Genomic DNA, 19,308 nt, shown 5'->3' with positions numbered 1-19,308 from the left:
ACTAATTCTATAATGTCTATTCTTTGTCAGTATGGCCACTGAGATTTCTGCTCAGTTACTGAGCAAATGAGTTACTGGTCAGCAAATGAGTTAACAGAAATTTCCTTAAATTCTTTTCACCAGTAGGTTTCTCATCCTTAATGAGGTGTTCTGTGTATACTTTATGGCACACATTGAACACTCCAACAGTTTGCAACTTTCCCCTTTATTTCTGCTTGTGTAGAGCCTCAAAGTCAGCCAGAGATGAGCATTTAGGGCCATCTCAGGTATTTTCTGACCATACACATGCCCTTCACTTATATGTGGCATTTCAGATCCCCACAAAAATGTTGGAGTTTTTCAAAGCCCTCTATGGACATCCCATTTTTAAAATTTTCCTTTTTAATTATGTTTGGGCCAGCCTCTCATTTGTCCGAACTGATGAACTGATATTACCATATCAAACAGGTTTTATGTTAAATAATTGCCACTGATAGTTTTTATGACACGCCTTGAGAATAGGGCTTTCCTTAATGAATAAGCCCTGAGGTAAAGACAAAGCTTTGGAGCTTTTCTTAGAACTTGCCATTAAAGACAACCTACAGAATGGGAGAAGATATTTGCAAACGACATATCAGATAAAGGGCTAGTTTCCAAGATCTATAAAGAACTTATTAAACTCAACACCAAAGAAACAAACAATCCAATCATGAAATGGGCAAAAGACATGAACAGAAATCTCACAGAGGAAGACATAGACATGACCAACATGCGTATGAGAAAATGCTCTGCATCACTTGCCATCAGGGAAATACAAATCAAAACCACAATGAGATACCACCTCACACCAGCGAGAATGGGGCAAATTAACAAGGCAGGAAACAACAAATGTTGGAGAGGATGCGGAGAAAAGGGAACCCTCTTGCCCTGTTGGTGGGAATGTGAACTGGTGCAGCCACTCTGGAAAACTGTGTGGAGGTTCCTCAAACAGTTAAAAATATACCTGCCCTATGACCCAGCAATTGCACTGTTGGGGATTTACCCCAAAGATACAAATGCAATGAAACGCCGGGACACCTGCACCCCGATGTTTATAGCAGCAATGGCCACGATAGCCAAACTGTGGAAGGAGCCTCGGTGTCCAACGAAAGATGAATGGATAAAGAAGATGTGGTCTATGTATACAATGGAATATTCTTCAGCTATTAGAAATGACAAATACCCACCATTTGCTTCAACGTGGATGGAACTGGAGGGTATTATGCTGAGTGAAGTAAGTCAATCAGAGAAGGACAAACATTATATGTTCTCATTCATTTGGGGAATATAAATAATAGTGAAAGGGAATATAAGGGAAGGGAAAAGAAATGTGCGGGAAATATCAGAAAGGGAGACAGAACGTAAAGACTGCTAACTCTGGGAAACGAACTAGGGGTGGTAGAAGGGGAGAAGGGTGGGGGGTGGGAGTGAATGGGTGACGGGCACTGGGGGTTATTCTGTATGTTAGTAAATTGAACACCAATAAAAAATAAATTAAAAAAAAAAGTCAAATCACAAGTGTTCTGTTGGGATAGAGCTTTAGGCGGAGCTCCAAACACATTCTTCTCCTCCTATGGTTGCTAGGCTACAGGTATTCTCAGATAACATAGTTTCTAGCTACTATCAAGCTGGGGAGAGGGAGGTGGGAATAGGGAAAGTTTTTAAATGCCACAAAACTTATTGTTCTTACTGAGATCAAGCCATTTTTCTTGCATAAACATGCTGAATTATGAACTTTTCATTATATTCTAGAGTTCTAAAGAAATTACTTTTGCCAATTTTTGCTACTGTTCTCATTCTTATAGAAGATTCCAGAAGCACCCTCCCTCATCTATTCTTTTACTATTATTATTATTAATTATTATTATTATTATTATTATTTTATTTATGATAGTCACAGAGAGAGAGAGAGAGGCAGAGACACAGGCAGAGGGAGAAGCAGGCTCCATGCACCAGGAGCCCGACGTGGGATTCGATCCCGGGTCTCCAGGATCGCACCCTGGGCCAAAGGCAGGCGCTAAACCGCTGCGCCACCAAGGGATCCCTCCCTCATCTATTCTTAAACTAAATGTGGGCATTTCAGATCATCATCCATGTACTGACTTTGTAATAGCAACACAGTCTGAATTGTGCACATCAGTCATTCTCTATTCTAGATGCACATTGCCTTCAGAGCTTTAAAAAATATATTCTCATGCAAGAGCCCCATCCCCATTCTATGTATTGAGACTATGGCCTAGGCATTCATATTTCTAAAAAAAAAAAAAATGACTCCAGGGGGCACCTGGGTGACTCAGTTAAGTGTCTGACTAGATTTCAGCTCAAGTCATGATTCTCAGAGTTCTGGGATCAGGCTCCATGCTCAGCAGGGAGTCTGCTTGAGATTCTCTCTCTCTGCCCCCCACTTCTTCCACCACATGTGTATGCTCTCTTTCTCTCTTTTTCTAAAATAAATAAATCTTCAAAAAAAATCACTCCAGATGATTATAATATGAAACCAAATTATTTTTTTTATTTTTATTTTTTAGATTTTATTTATTAATTCATGAGAGACACAGAGAGAGAGAAAGAGAGAGGCAGAGACACAGGCAGAGGGAGAAGCAGTCTCCATACAAAGAGCCCGACATGGGACTCCATCCCGGGTCTCCAAGATCATGCCCTGGGCTGAAGCAAAACCGCTGAGCCACCCGGGCTGCCCTGCCTGAAACCAAATTATTTATTTTGAATTCCACAACATAAAATAGTATCTTAACATTTATGAGGCTCCTAATTTGCCAAATGAATGAATACATGAATGAAAGTGATTTTAATAAAATAAACAAATTTATTATCTAATTATACTCAAGGACATATTTTTTTGACAACTCATTCCCATTTGGCTCTTAAAACAGGACTGACATGTAGTAAAAATGTTGCTACTTGAGTTATATATATTGAATATATTCATAAGGGTGAATGACATGTGGAATAAAATAAATTTCATGTGCTTATTCCTTAAGTTGGTATTTTGTTGTGCCAACTATTGGTAACATATACATTCTCAAAATATTAGAAAAATAACACTAGTAACAGCTATTATATGCCAGGCACCTTGTTATATGCTTTATATGTATCCTTTTAACAACCTTCAGGAGGTAAATACTAGCTCCATTTCATAGATGATGAAACTGAAGTGAAGTTATGTAACTTGCTCAAGGCTTTATAACTAATAGTGATGAAACTTAGATGTGCCCCCCATGTGTTCTCATTATACGACTTACACTCTTAAACCAGTAGTTTTCAAACTTTGGTATATATTGGAGTCATCTAGAGATATGTATGGTTGCTGACTCCCACCACCATACACTTAGATTTAATTGGTATGAGGTCCAGCTTGAGCTTAGAGAAAGTTAAAAATTCCCCCTTGGAATTCTAATGTGAAACACAGTTTGAGAACTACTGCCTCAAAAAAATATTTTTTTCTACCTCTAAGAATGCTTAGATAAATTACTTACCTCAAAATATCCAGATGGTTCCCTTGGTTTTTCTAAGTTTTACATAGAAATACATTTTTACAAAGTGAAATTTACATCTAAAAGCTTCTCTCTTTTATATGAAAATTGCTCAGTCCATTTTATGCAATAAAAGGAAGCTGGAAATCCCATAAATGCAGGATGTGGGAGTACTGGCTGTATAATAATTCACTTAGAAATGATACAGGGATTTTGGCTGACAAAGCTTAATGTGAACAAATAGGGCAATGTAACTGCTGAAATAGTAGGTGTGATTGGCCACACTAGCAGAAATACTATATCTATTTCACAGAAGATAGGAATTCCTATGCACTCTCCTCTAGTCAGACCACATCTGACCATGTTGTGTTAAACGCTGGGTGTGTTTTAAGAGAAACTTTGATAAAAAAGAGAGAGGAGACCCATGAAAGTCATTTCATGTGAAAATTAAAGGTACACATCACAGAAGATAAGGTAGACAAGATATCTGGCTTCAAATATTAGAAGACCATTCATGAAAATGTAGATTAGTTGCCATTAGTATGTTATTTTTCAGGTTGGTTATGAGTTAAATAGACTCTTATCTATCAAACTGAGATATTAACCACATATTTACAGAAAAAATGTGATGTAATAGACCAAACAAGTAAACCTTTTGAAAACGGTCTCTCCATAAATGAGAGACTCTTGGTTTTTTTAAATAGTATTTCATGTAGTTAAACTTTTTTTTTTTTCCTGTCAAGATTATGGTTTCAAGTGTCATTCTTAGTGTGGTCCTTGCAACTCACTGTTCAGAGGCATCTGACTGGATTTTAACCTGAAGTTGCTTGACAACTGTGTGTTATTGAGTACAAGTGGGAAGAAGTTGTAAATATATCTAATATTGCTTCTCATGGTTCCGGTGAGGAGAGAAGGAGGAAGCAGAGAGCGGGGCAGTTAGGGGGGATAAACTCAACGTCAACAGCATCATCCAATGGCTGCAGGAAGTGAGAGGGTCCAAGCCTGGTAAGAAAGTCCAGCTACAGGAGAATGAAATCCGAGGACTGTGCGTAAAGTCCTGAGAGATCCTTCTCGGTCAGCCTATCCTACTAGGCCTTGAAGCGCCACTCACAATAGTGGTGATATCCACGGGCAAGACTATGATTTGCTTCAACTTTCCCACCAGAAAGCAACGGTGCCTTGGGGACAGGGGAAGCAGTCATCGGAGACTACCTGCCCCTCACTGGCTTACAAAATCAAATATCTTGAGAATTCTTTCTTCTCAGAGGAAAACATGAGTGTGCCAGCATCAATAGAATTTATGGATTTTATGATGAATACTGCTTTAACTGTTTACCGATACCAGCCATCGTGGATGAGAAGATACTCTGCTGTCACAGAGGTTTATCACCAGATCTTTGATCTATGGAGCAGATTCGGCAAATTACGTGACCAACTGATGTACCAGATCAGGGTCTTTGTAATCTTTTCTGGTCTGACCCCCTTAAAGATGTCTTAGGCTGAGATGAAAATGACAGAGGAGTGTCCTTCACATTTGGTGTAGAAGTGGTTGCAAAATTTCTCCATAAGCATGATTTGGATCTTCTATGTAGAGCCCATCAGGTGGTTGAAGATGGATATGAATTTCTTGCAAAGACGCAGTTGGTCACTCTGTTTCCTGAACCCAATTATTTTGGAGACTTTGACAATGCAGGTGCCATGATGAGTGTGGTCGAGACTCTAATGAGTTCTTTTCATATTTTAAAGCCTGCAGAGAAAAAGAAGCCAAATGCCACGTGACCTATAACACCTCCAAGGGGTATGATCACAAAGCAAGCAAAGAAATAGATGTCATAAAAAAAAAAAAAAAAAAAGAAATAGATGTCATTCTGACACTGCCTAGTTGGGACTTGTAACATAGAGCATATAACTTTCATTTTTAAAACTGTAATGTATATTGGTCAGCTTGCTCAAATAGTGTTTAGGGGGCCCCCTCTTCCATTTTTTGAGTTAATGAATGGTATTTGCTGGTTATAACAGCAAATGAAAGACTCTCCACTCCCAAGAAAAAAAGTTTTTTTTTTTTTTTTTTTTAAGATTTTATTTATTTATTCATGAGAATACACAGAGAGGAGAGAGAGAGAGGCAGAGACACAGGCAGAGGGAGAAGCAGGCTCCATGCACCGAGAGCCCGACGTGGGATTCGATCCCGGGTCTCCAGGATCGCGCCCTGGGCCAAAGGCAGGCGCCAAACCGCTGCGCCACCCAGGGATCCCAAGTTTTGTTTTTTTAATTCTGTATTCCTTTTGCAAACAACTTTAATGATGGTGTTAAAGTTGTACAACCCAGAACATTTTATCCTAAGGGGTAAGTGTACAATTGATCTTTTTAAAATTCAGTTCAATCCATGAATAATGTAAATGCTCATTTTCTTTAGGATATAGAGAGCCCTAGGGTGCTCAATCTGTACATGTTTTTGTCATGAAGTGCATACTGTTTATACAAACCACTGTGAATATATATATATATATATATTTAGTTTTGTTTCAAAGGGATTGCTTTTTTTCTCTCATTGTCTTATCATGTACAAAATATTTTTTATAGTTATCAATATTAGGATTAACTCAGCCTTGCCAGCATCACTGGTATGATGTATATTTAATTAAAGTACACTTTCCCTTACCATATATTCAAAATGACAATTAAAGCCATTATTTAAAAATATATATATCTAATATTAAAAATTAAATGCATATATATGCACACATATATTTATATAATAGCTATTTTATGATAATTTGACTTACATTTGTTCAGCTTTTTGTACTAATTATATGCTTTTTTCAAAGTCATCATTTAAGAATGTCATTTAATTAACTCTCTAAGCCTCTGAATAGGATACACAATGGTTTCTCACAATTTAGACCTCCTTATTAATATAATAATGTATCTAAAACAGAATCAACACAGGACATAGGAAGATATCACAGAAAACTGTGATATTTAAGAAAATTATCATAAATTAGGCTTGGGAAGTAGAGAAAATCAAAACCATTAAATTTGTTCTTTTTTTTTTGTGATTTAATTTGATAGAGCTACCCTCAAGGTACAATGCATTTTCAGCCATGCAAATCTACACTCTGAGGAGTGAATCAATTATTTTACCTGAAATTAATTTACTTTTACTTCAGTTTAGAATGAAAAGAAAAGGTAATAACTGATATCCTCACCTTGATTTTTGAAGAACTGCATTTGAAAGTTGAAGGTAGTTCTAAATCAGTAAATTTTTTTTAGCTGTTGGACTTGTTAACTCCTAGAAACAGAACAAGGATCTTACTGTGTGACAGAGCGACACAAACAGCCTGTTCTCCTTGTGTATATATGTTGTATTTAAAATTTTTAAAGCATTTGATGTAATGAATATACTTTTAGGACAAGATTTGCCTGTTCAGTTTTGGTTTCTCTGACATGCTGTTCTAATGTGAAAGTAGCATTTTTGGAATTTTTTATATGCAATGTGCTATTTTTAAATCTTTTTCAAATACTGTATTATGCATTGTATGGTTTCTGTATGGCATAAAACAGTATTTTTATAGCCCTTCTGGTTAAAAATTTTTGTTCTTAAGTCATGTTATGCTTGCCTTGTATGTGCTTTAAAGTTGCATTATGTATATCTCACCTCATCAGAAAACTGCCAGTTCTTTTCGCTGGAGGCAAGAGAAGGAATTTCATACCCATTAGTATAATTGCTCTATGCCCAAACATCCAATTTTCTGTTTTATTCATTAATCTGTAAATAACACCTTAATATTTTCCTATTAGTTGAATTTTAACCAAAAGTATTTTGTTACTTTACATTTTTCGTCCTATTTTGTGTATTTGACTTAACTTCGGTTAATTTGAACTTGACACTTTTTCCTGCTTGATTACACATTCAAGCTTTAATAGCATTATAAAGGTGTTTCATATTCTCTCTTTCAATTACTGTTTTGTTTGTCTTATGGACTGTCATTGGCAAAGTAGCTTCATCTCTTTGGAATTTTTAATCCTCTAAATTGTGAAGACTCTTCTCACTGTTTATAACTAGGTCTAATCTGGTAGATATAATTGTTGGTATTTTCTGGTCTAAGCACACAGCGTATAGCAGAAATGAGAAATCAGGAAACATAAAGTGGATTTTTAGTTTTGTCACTAACTATTCATGAACCTTGACCCTTCCCATCTTATAAAAGGGGGGGAGGTGTATCATGCCTCCCAAAGGCAGAGCTGTGAGGATCAAAGGAGATAGCTTTGTGGAAATCCTTTGTAAACTGCAAAAAGCTAGACTGTTTTCATTGTTATTACTATTATTATTCTAATTGGGGGTTTTTGCATGACAGATGAAAATGTGAATTGTGCACAACCAATATCACACCAGTGGCGAGTTGGCAAGGCCTAGTTTTTAAGATATGTGAGAAGGTGGAAAATGTGTTAAATTTGCCCAGTTGTTTAGCATTAGTGAAAGACAGTTTTGGCAGAATAATTACTTTTTCCATTCTCAAATATACTGTCTCCCTTTCCATAGAAACTATGTGAGTCAAGATGTCGTATGTTTAGAATCTTTAAACCTAAAAGGGAAAAAGAGAGAGAGAGAGAGAGAGAGAGAAATCTCACCTTCCAAGCAAATAAACAAACTTTGGCAGGACCTGTAGGCTTGAGTCTAACATTTCACTGTCCCACAGATTGTAAACATTATAAGACCTTGGTGAGCCATGCCCATGATCTCATTGAGATTTTGGCTCCCTCTATCTCATACCATGCACCTTAGGAAGTTCTTGGAGCAGAAGCAGATGTGATCACTTTTGTTATTTCTTCCAGTATGGCCCCAGCGCTGTGACTCACTGTCTCTACTGATAAAGCAGCAAGACAACCAGGAAGACTGTGAGGTTGAATTGGTCTTACCCACTTAGATTACTTTTACATAGTTATACTATCAATACATAATTAATGGTCTTTGCTTTTTAGTATTTGTGACTGTGGCTAAGTATCCTAAAGTCATAGTTCCCTCATTATTTTTATTTTTTTCACAATTCGTCAAACATTTATTGGAAGTCTCCTGTGTGAGGGGCACCTGAGTGGCTCAGGCCTTTGGCTCAGGTCATGCCCTGGGGTCCTGGGATCAAGTTCCACATCAGATTCCCCCAGGGAGCCTGCTTCTCCCTCTGCCTCTCTCTCTCTCTCTCTCTCTCTCTCTCTGTCTTTCATGAATAAATAAATAATTTTCTTAAAAGAAAGTCTACTCTGTGACAGACATTAGACCACATTCCAAATGAGAAACAAAGAACAAGACCAGACAGCTCTGTTCTTAAAGAGCTCACAAATAACGGGGAAAGGACCCATTAGAAAATCATTACAAGGGATCCCTGGGTGGCGCAGCGGTTTGGCGCCTGCCTTTGGCCCAGGGCACGATCCTGGAGACCCGGAATCGAATCCCACGTCGGGCTCCCGGTGCATGGAGCCTGCTTCTCCCTCTGCCTGTGTCTCTGCCTCTCTCTCTCTCTCTCTCTGTGACTATCATAAATAAATAAAAATTAAAAAAAAAAAAAAAGAAAATCATTACAATAGAATGAAAACTGTTGCTACAAATGCCATTGGTTTTAAATGGCCAAAGTGGATTTTAGGCCTGGTTGATTCCAGGCTCTGTCATTCTCAATATGACCTGTGATGATTATTATAAACAGGAAAACTTCCAGAGGATTCCTGGGTGACATTATCTCAGAACTCACTGATCATAACTGGGCCATATCTAGCCCAGCCCTAAACAAATAATGGTCAAGGGAATGAGACTTCCATGATAGGCTTAGGCCAGTCAAGAATTACCTCTGAGGCATAGAAGCACTTTCTCCAAGTGCTTCTGTGTGACAGTTAGACACTCAAGCAAAATCAAGTTGTGGCAAATATGGGAGAATGAAGGAATGGATTTGAGAGGAAAGCAGCTTCAGAAATGTGGAGGGTAGGAGTACCATACTAAGAAGGGGAGGGGGTGGATTTTATGGGGGAAATATTATTTAAGCTGCTATTAAAAGGAGTCACTTTTCAGGGCTGAGTAGGATTTTCTGGGAGCTTAGAAGGGCATCCAGGTAAAGAAAGTGACATAGGCACAAATGTAAAAGAACATGGCACTTTAGGGAACACCAGTAAGCCTAGAGGCTGCAAAATAGTTTATACAAAAGTATACACTTAGAAGTAAGACCAGAAGGTAATAAAATAAAAAAATAATAATAAAAAAAAAAAAAAAAAAAAGACCAGAAGGTAAGGTTGAGCCAGACTGGGAAAACACTTGAATCATGCTAATGACTTAAACCTCATCCTGAAGGAAATGAAGCCTTAGAGCATTTTAAGAAACCTTCCATCCTTTTGTCAATGTCTTTCTAGTCTTTTTGGAGATCTGTCAGTCTCAAGTCGATTCCTCAGAAGGGCCTGTGTTCACATTCCCTGGAGTCTTCCACATTTATAACAGTTTTATACTTGAAGGTCATTTTGGCTGGATATTAAAACATTGATTCACATTTTCTCTTGAGATAGTCTGCATATGTTATTCTCTTTCCCTCAGCATAAAAACATCACTACTGAAAAGGCTAAAGATAATATCTTATTCTTTCCCTTAGAAGTGACCTGGTCTTTTTGCTTAGATGACCAAATAATTTTTTTTTCTTTTTTATTAAAGTCCAGCAGTTGTACTAGAATATTTCTCTATGTTAGCACATTTTGGGCCAATTTTCCCAGGTGTATATGGTGACTTTCCAATATACTCTCAGATTCTATTTATTTCAGGTTTCTTAAATCATAGTTTTAAAAATTTTCTCTATTATTATGTTTTGTTTCCTTCTTCAGGACTTACTATGTGTGTGTTATTTTCTCTGCCTAGTCTCCTGAAGTTTTTGTTAGCTTTCCCCCCATCATTTTAGACTCTTCACATATTCTGTTTATTTAAAGATATTACCTATTATGTATATTCATTTTTGCATTCCTTCTAGTTTTTTTTGTTTTTGTTTTTGCATTCCTTCTAGTTTACTCTTCATTTTCAAAATGACTTTTTCTTTCATTTCTAATCCTTTGCAGATAGGTTACACCTGCCTTTAAGATTGGTTTTTTACTAATCACCTAATTCATGAGCTTTGATAATTCTAATTGGTATTTTTTCATTGCTTCTGTGATTTTCTTTCAGCTCATTCTTTTTCTTATATTAACTCCATATGGAATTGACTGTAATCTTTTTGTTTTGCTCAGTTTTAAGTGAAATGAGTTTTCATGGTGTTTTAGGAGGGAAGTGTGGACCAGAGTTGTTTTTCTAATTTCATGCTTCTCAAGATCTCACTCCTCTTATTTTCCAAGTGATGGAGAGGAGACTCAGGCTCCTTTGCTTCCCCTCACCCCTTTTTACCTGGACTGTATCATTCCTTCATCCCATTATCCCTGTCTTCCTGTTTGGATGCAACTCCCAGTAGTTCTTCCTTAGTACAGGACTTTAACCACTACTTTCAATTGTTGGTATTATGGATTCACAGAACTCAGACCACAGAATGCTACAGCACTGTCAGACCTGGAGACATGTTGGTCTTATCTATTAATCAGAGCCCAGAAAGTCCATTGGGGCTGCTCCTGAGCTTTCCAGAGCTTTCCAGTGAGACCTGGTGGCAGCCTGGACTCCCTGGTTCTAGGGCCTTCACAAGTCCTTCTGCCTTCTCTCTGTAGATTTCTGGTTTCTTACAGCATGTAGTTTTGGTAGTTTGTCCCAATCTGTGTATTCTTGGGGATCTTTGAAGATACCTTGTCATCTAGAGTTTCTGTATTTTTGTTTTGCTGCCACTAATTTCTCTGTTTCTTTAGGAAGATTAAAAAACTATGCCACCATCATCTTCCTGATAATCCTCTAGTCTTTCTAGAGAAAAAGAATTGTTCTATAACTTCATAATTGACAAGTAAATTAGCTTATTGATACACATAATGTCACTTGAAGTTTTGGGGCTACACTTTTGAAGTTCCCTGAAATTCTGAGAGCCATTGTTTTTGCTTTTGAGTTTACATGTACATCTGGACCAAGTATGTGGTTAGGATTATGAATTTATTTCATCCAGACCACGTGTGTGGTAGGGGTTTACATAACAGCAGTATTGTTGAGTGGCTTTGGAGTCAAGCAGACATGGATTCAGACACACTGTGCCATTTATCATCTCACTTTCCACATACTAATTCACTTCTCTAAGGTTTTCCTTAGAAGTAGTACTACAACAACTACTACTACTACTACTAAGTGCTTCAAAGGGGAAATTTGGATTAAATTATGTAGTGTATTTGACTGAAGGTTAGTAAATTAACACTTTAATCTTTCAATGTGGTTGCATCCTAGTGCATAGAAGTGAGAAGGTGGCAATGTAGAATACAATTCAAAGTATAGTCATTTCTTTTGTCTTATATAAAAGGCTTTCTTATAGAATTTTAGGGAAAATGGCAAATATTTTCAAAATAATTTTATTAATACATCAGAATGTGAACATATGTCCTAGCAGAAATTGTATTTAAGTGTGGTACTGGGAACAAGGCCAGTAATACTGCTCACACACTTCCCACAGCAATCAGGAGAGACAACATGATGTGGAAAAGATACTTTCCACTTACACCTGGGGAGGACCTGACTGGGGTCCTTCCTTCACCAATAACTAGAAGTTCAGTTTGGTTTATGTCCTCAGTGAAAGCTTCCTTATGTAGCTATGAGTTTGCAAATTAATTCAATGGGGTTTCTAGAAACTGGCAGAGAAACCTTCACAGAAATTGGGCCTAGAGCAATAAACAAGACAGAAGGAGCCCCTGTCCTCCTGGAACTTATGTTCTAGGTCAAAGGCAAATAAGCCACTACTGCAGAAAATAGTAAGTGCTCTAATATAGAAGAACCAGGTATTATACTAAGAGCAGCTTAACCCAGACTCAAAGTTCAGGAAAGCTCCCTGAAGAGAATGATACCTTAGTCAGCAGCTGAGACCACATGGAAAGTTCCAAGCTAGTCAGAAAATAGACAAAAAAGCCATACACGGGATCCCTGGGTGGCACAGCGGTTTGGTGCCTGCCTTTGGCCCAGGGCACGATCCTGGAGACCCGGGATCGAATCCCACGTCGGGCTCCCGGTGCATGGAGCCTGCTTCTCCCTGTGCCTGTGTCTCTGCCCCCCTCTCTCTCTGTGACTATCATAAATAAATAAAAAAAATTTAAAAAAAAAAGCCATACACAAAGACAGAGACATGCACATAGCATGTTTGAGGACAATAACTTGAAGGTCCTGCACAAGCAGTATTTTCAATACTGACTGAAGTTTAGAATCACAGGAGAGATTTCTAAAATTAAAAAAAAATTATAGGCCCCACCCCAGACTTAATGAACCCCATTCTCAGAAAATGAGTGTCAGGATTCTGATTATTAATTATTGGCATTAGGTACTGGCTTAGGGCTTGCATGGGGCGGGGCGTGTTGAAAAGGGAAATCAAGGCAGAGAAGGTGAGACAGGGAAGCCAGGGGCACACATGCCACAAGGATTTTATCCTTACAGAAGAATTTGGGGGATATGGGGATGGGATGTTCAGGTTTATGATTATAAATTTCACCAAGATAACTAGAACATGGCCCCTTGAGGGATACAGTCTAGTTTATGAAATCTAAACATCTTTGAAATCTAAAATGGAAATAATTTCTCCCTCTGCCTCTCTCTCTCTGTGTGTGTGTGTGAGTGTCATAAATAAATAAAAAATTTTTTTAAAAAAAGGGATCCCTAGGTGGCACAGTGGTTTGGCGCCTGCCTTTGGCCCAGGGCGCGATCCTGGAGACCCAGGATCAAATCCCACGTCGGGCTCCCGGTGCATGGAGCCTGCTTCTCCCTCTGCCTATGTCTCTGCCTCTCTCTCTCTCTCTCTCTGTGACTATCATAAATAAATAAAAAATTTAAAAAAGAAAAAGAAAAAAATAAAAATAAATAAAATGGAAATAATATCTACTTTCCATGGTTATTACAAAGTTTAACTGAGATAATTTATGCAAAGTTTCCAATATGTAATTGGCCCTCCAAAAGTATTCATTTCTGTTACCTGAGAAAGCCATGGAGCCAAATAATTGGTCATCACACAGGCACTGCCATGCATCAGGGGAGGTGAAGATTTCCATGCAACTATCTGTTTTCAGGCTCCTCTGACAAATTCTTTTCCTGTCCATTCTCTAGGCTCTGGTACAGAGAGCCCTCATCCCTCACACCCCACCTCTCACACACATTATCTCAGTTACAGACTTCATGCTGACGCCTTCCCAATCTACAACTCCAGCCTGGTTTTCTTCCCTGAGCTCCAAACACCAGTATATCCAGCTGACTTCTGATGTCTCCACATAAATGTCTCATAGGCACTTCATTCAAATCAGGCCACTAATATCAAGTACCATCCTTTCTCACCTCTAGAAAACAAAACAATACCCTGCCTTCCCAACATTAACGCAATTAGGTAAAGCTAGGAGCAGGGAAATCATTATTGAGTCCCTGGTCCTTATCTTCACCAGTCAACACTCACAAACCCACACTCCTTCCTCCAGAGCTAGATCATCACCTGCATCCAAACTGCCACCACCTCTTACCTGAACCTAGTGAAGTGAAATAGCCTGAGTTTCCAGCACCAGGCTTTGCCCTAACCTCAACTCTGTAATCCAGAGAGGTCTACTGTGAAACAAAATTGATAAAATCCTCTTCCCCACTCCCCACCCTCCCACCAACACACACTCAAACCTTTTGAGTGGCTTTCTTGCACCTTTAAAATGAACTCCATGTTCTCTACCAAAGCTCACAATAAAGACCCTTCAAGATCTTAGTAAGTTTATGCTCTATTTTGCACTTTAAAAAAAAGGCACCTCCTCTCACTCTGTTTCATGATGATTCCTCCACCCTGAATCCCTTTCACACTGGTTAACTCCTCATCTTTTAGACTTAGTTAATAAACATCCTTTTGGTGGCAGTCCTTGAATCTTTCCCCTTAGTGCTATTCATTATAATTATTCCTTTTTTTTATTTGCTTATTTTAGAGAGAATTGGGGGAAGGGGCAGAGGGAGAGAAACTTCAAGAAGACTACCCACTGAACACAAAGCCCCACACAGGGCTCTCTCTTTCAGGACCCTGAGATCATGATGTGAGCCAAAACCAAGAGTTGGTTGTGTTGTTGTTGTTGTTTTTAAGATTTTATTTATTTATATATGAGAGACCAGAGAGAGGGAGAGAGAGGCAGAGACACAGGCAGAGGGAGAAGCAGGCTCCATGCAGAGAGCCCGACATGGGACTCGATCCCTGGTCAGTCTCCAGGATCACACCCTAGGCTGAAGGCAGCACTAAACTGCTGAGCCACCCCGGCTGCCCAAGAGTTGGTTGTTTAACAGACTGAGCCACCTAGGTGTCTCCATTATACTTCTTAATGTCCCTACTCCCCACTGGATTGCAAGTAATACAATGGCAAAAAGGTATACACAGTTAATCTATATTCTTCACAAATTCAGTTTGGGAATTTTTGCTTACTTGCTAAAATGTAACCCTCAAATCAATATTTAGAACACTTCTGTGGTCATTCTTGGACATACACAGAGAGGTGAAAAATTTGAGTCACCTAAAATGCATATTCTCAGCTGGGGTTGAACAAGATGACACTCTGCCTTCTTGTCTTAGCTCTCATACTATTTATTAATAAGCATCCATTTTGTAGTCTACTCAATGGCACATTTTTCATATCTTTGTTGGTTTTGTTGGTGATTTCACTTTTTGTCATGGCTGCCATTGTAGTACCCCCTCAGTGCTCTCTGGTCTTCCTAAGCATCAGAAGGCTGTGATGTGCCTTAGGGAAAAAATTTGTGTGTTAGATAAGCTTCCCTCTGGCATGACTTACAGTGTAGTGTCTACAAATTCAACATTAATGAATTAACAATTTATGAAACAAGAAATCTTTAAGCAGAAACACACATAAAACAAGGTTATATACTGATCAGTTGACAAAATTGTGACCAGAAGTGTGTAGGAAGCTAATGCTGCATTTCCCCTAGAAACAATGGTTCAATATTTACGAATTCAATTTTTGTGATGTCTTTATAAAATACAGCTACTGCAAATAATAAGACTCCACTGTATTTTACTAACTTCTATATCCCCAGTAGTTAGCATGGTAACTCACATAGTAGTTGTTCAATTAATATTTGTTGAAACTGAATTGTGTGTGTAATTATACATATACTTACATACATAGAAATATGTATAATAAGGAAATAAACTGAATTTGTTTTTTATGCCAAAAGTGTACCTCACAGCCTTATCATTACTTTCTACTTTTTAAAAAACTATTAATCATAAGATTATTTTTGGTAACATCTTTTGTTTTTAATTGTTCTCTAGGATGCTGGAGAAATGGTTCGTTGCTTTGTTGGTGGTTTGGAACTTATTGTCAATTTACTGAAATCAGATAATAAAGAAGTTTTGGCAAGTGTATGTGCTGCTATTACCAACATTGCAAAAGATCAAGAAAATTTAGCTGCTATTACAGATCTTGGAGTTGTCCCTTTATTGTCCAAACTAGCAAATACAGTAAGTAACAACATCCTTTTATATTCAGTGTGTATTGTCATAAAATATCATGGAATAATAAAAAAAAATAAGCTTAAAGTCCAGAGACCTGGATTCAAGCTTAATATCCATCACCTATGAAGTATGAGATTTTGAGTCACCTCATTTAATTTCTCTGAGACTAATCAATGCAAAAGTGTATTCAAACTGTGTAATTTTATGTGCAAGATCCTTATAAAATAGAGGCTGTTTTTTATTTATTACTGGGAAGTAAAGTGGTAGCAAACATAAATGTTATTGTAGAAGTATTAGCTATCATCTTCTATCCCCACCATCATTATCATTATCTTTAAGATAATTGTTCATGCCAACTTAAGAAGATAAATGCTCCTCCCCAGGCTTAAAAGCTTGGATCGATGGCATTCTTGGGCTGGAAGACTCTGGCAACCACTGTATTATTTATTCAGGGCTGTGCCAGATAGAATAAGCAGCCTTGGGAGATAATGACTTCACCATGACCAGAAGTATTTGAGCATAGCTTGGGCTACCTCTTGGCAGGAAAATCTCAGAGCAAAAATTCCATCACTGGAAGGATGCTTGGTTTAGAAGACTTTTTAGGGCCAGCCTAACACTGAGTTCCAAATTCACTTAAGGACATCAAGTTGTTGCCTCAATAAGGAGAAAAATATAATAAACAGAAAACTATATCCTGTTTAGTTATATTATACCTGTAGGAGTAAGTATACATAGAAGAAGAAGAATATAGTCTGGATAAAGGATAGAGAAAGAAATGTGGCAGACTGAAACATGTCATTGCTGCATTGTCTTCTCCCTCTTGGGGACCAAGGTGTATTACTGATGTAGAAGTATTCCTAGGGTAAAGGTATAAAGTTAATCACCTATCCCAGTAAAGTGAAATGCCCCCCGTAAGAATGCCCAATATTCTTTAACTATTTTTTTAACTAAAGCACTTGCTCAAAAAGGAATAAATCCTTGAGCAAATAATAAATGCCAGACACTTGATCACTTTTGAGTGTATTGACTACATTCAGTAGTCAGCAAAAAGAAATTTAAAAAAATTTAAAGCCATAAAAAGAAAACTCAGGATTGAACCTTGGCCCATGGGGGACCAGGAGAATACTAATTTCCTTCAAGACACCATCTGACCAGCCTGCTAGCCTTTTTCCCTTGACTCATTGGCATTTTATTGGGTAATAAACATCTAGCACAGAAACATGACCTCACAGGTCCATTGCAATACATATACCACAATTCATTTCCTTTGTGCAGAATAATGATAAACTGAGGCGTCATCTAGCAGAAGCTATTTCACGTTGCTGTATGTGGGGCAGAAATAGAGTGGCCTTTGGCGAGTACAAAGCAGTGGCTCCATTAGTGCGTTATCTGAAATCAAATGATGCCAACGTACATCGAGCAACAGTTCAAGCCTTGTACCAGCTCTCAGAAGATGCAGATAACTGCATCACCATTCACGAGAATGGTGCGGTAAAGGTATGATTGACTGTAAAGGTATGGTTGACTTTATGGTTTAGTCCAAATTAGGTAGATGGAGGCTGAAAAGAAACTTACATAACAATAAAGTTTCACTGATGAGGGGTATTTGGACACACAAAACTGCCTACTTGTTGGGTCGTGGCTGCAGTTGAGCTATGTGTTAGCATGGTTTATGCTGCAGAAAAGTTGGAGATCGAATTTTTCTTAAAGAATTAAAACATACTTAGTTAAATAATTGCTCTGTAGTTTGAATTGATTTTAAAAATGTACAGTGCATAAATAATCACTGGCATTCATAATTCTACTTAATATATTATTTACTTAGCACTTAAATAACAAAATAGAGGCATGAACTCAACAGCAAAGGAGCTGACTGAAACAACAACTAGACTACAACCTGACAGTCTTAACTGTAATAGCAAAGGACCAATTTAAAGACATATTTTCTCTAACAAAAAAATCTGTGCATCAAATTTTCTTTGCCTTTAGTCAATACACAGGTAGGAGAGTTTCTGCACATAGACCTTTATATATCTATACATTCTGGTCTTGAACAAGACTTGCCCAACCTAACATGCTGTCAGTATAGCCTTAAAAAAATTAAACTGTAAAAATTAAGTAGCATAATACAGTGTCTGAAATATAACATATGCGGAGACAACTGCCAGTTTAAAAAGAGAATTTCTAGGCTACTCAAAGTTTTAAAATTTATTAAGGTTTATGGTTTAATTGACATACATGCCAGCTGCACATGCAATTCTGAATCATTTCTTCTAAGGCAAGCCAATGGATAACCCAAAAATCACTTAGGAATTGTATTCTGCTATGTAAAGTGATGAAACTCTGTTCACCCACCCACAGCTTATATGTGCTAGAAAAAGAAGGCAATAAAAATTATTAGAGGGAGGGGACAGGAAAGAGAAAAGCCAAGAAAGAAAACAAGGGTTTTTTAGCCCTAGACCCTTTCTTTCCTCCTCATCTCAAGGTCTCTTGAGGGCCTCTCCATCTTGCCTATTTGCCTTCCTAACTACCTGTTATTTCTACCAGAGAATAACTGTAAAGAACAGGATATTGTTTTTTGTAAGTTACTCTGTCATGATATAGAGGCAGCCCTAATCCTAAGCTCTCCCTCTTGGGACTGTGGAGGCAGCATATGGACCCATGTCTCCTTTCTGTTGTTTTGTTTTGTTTTGTTTTTAGAGAGAGCGTACGCATGAGAGGGGATGGGGGGGCAGAGGGAGAGAGAGAGAGAGAGAGAGAGAGAGAGAGAGAGAGAGAGTCTTAACCCGGCTCAACACTCAGCGCAGAGCCCCATTCAGGGCTCAGTTTCACAACCCTGAGATCATGACCTGAGCCCAAGTCAAGGAGGACACATAACCAACTGAGCCACCCAGGCACCCCTCTCTGGTTTTCTTTAAGGAGGAAATAAATGTGGATGTGGTGAGTGAGTATCAGTAGAATAAACTGGGCTTGGTGTAGTGGTTGGGTATGAGGACTAAGGAAAGGGTTGAGTCAAAAATGACTCCAGATTTGGAGCTAGGTGAAGAGGAAGATTCTATCACCCAAGATCATGCAAGAAAATATTTGGCATATTTGTTTGGTTAACAGTACCTGCTGTGAGTGTCACAATGTGTAACTGCTAACATTTTTTACTCCAAATCCATATAAACATTATCCACTATTTTGGCAAATCCCCAGTT

At 38.1% G+C, this 19,308-nt stretch overlaps 1 protein-coding gene, 1 long non-coding RNA gene and 1 pseudogene across 16 annotated transcripts in view; 2 read left to right on the top strand and 1 right to left on the bottom strand.

The window, feature by feature from the left end:
* The window catches only part of LOC140629416 (uncharacterized), a 187,166-nt gene that overhangs the window by 50,052 nt on the left and 117,806 nt on the right, over positions 1–19,308 (bottom strand). The gene's annotated exons all lie outside the window — the stretch shown is intronic.
* Positions 1–19,308, top strand: part of LOC140629411 (outer dynein arm-docking complex subunit 2-like) — a 272,107-nt gene that overhangs the window by 154,181 nt on the left and 98,618 nt on the right. For 14 of the 15 annotated variants that reach the window (XR_012027242.1, XR_012027241.1, XM_072818875.1 and 11 more), the window contains 2 exons: positions 15,926–16,114; positions 17,384–17,605. Coding sequence is in view for 13 of the 15 variants with exons in the window: in XM_072818875.1 (XP_072674976.1) it covers positions 15,926–16,114; positions 17,384–17,605 (411 nt within the window). In the remaining 2 variants the exon portion in view is untranslated. Of the gene's footprint in view, positions 1–8,345; positions 8,414–15,925; positions 16,115–17,383; positions 17,606–19,308 lie in introns of those variants that run through there. The other variant, XM_072818878.1, reaches the window with a different exon arrangement.
* Positions 327–5,366, top strand: LOC140629418 (serine/threonine-protein phosphatase PP1-gamma catalytic subunit pseudogene; annotated as a pseudogene).

The sequence above is a fragment of the Canis lupus genome, assembly GCF_048164855.1.
Source record: "Canis lupus baileyi chromosome 5 unlocalized genomic scaffold, mCanLup2.hap1 SUPER_5_unloc_3, whole genome shotgun sequence".
Classification (NCBI taxonomy): domain Eukaryota; kingdom Metazoa; phylum Chordata; class Mammalia; order Carnivora; family Canidae; genus Canis; species Canis lupus.
Note: the sequence above shows the minus strand (reverse complement) of the source record. Positions and strands in the feature narration are given on the sequence as shown.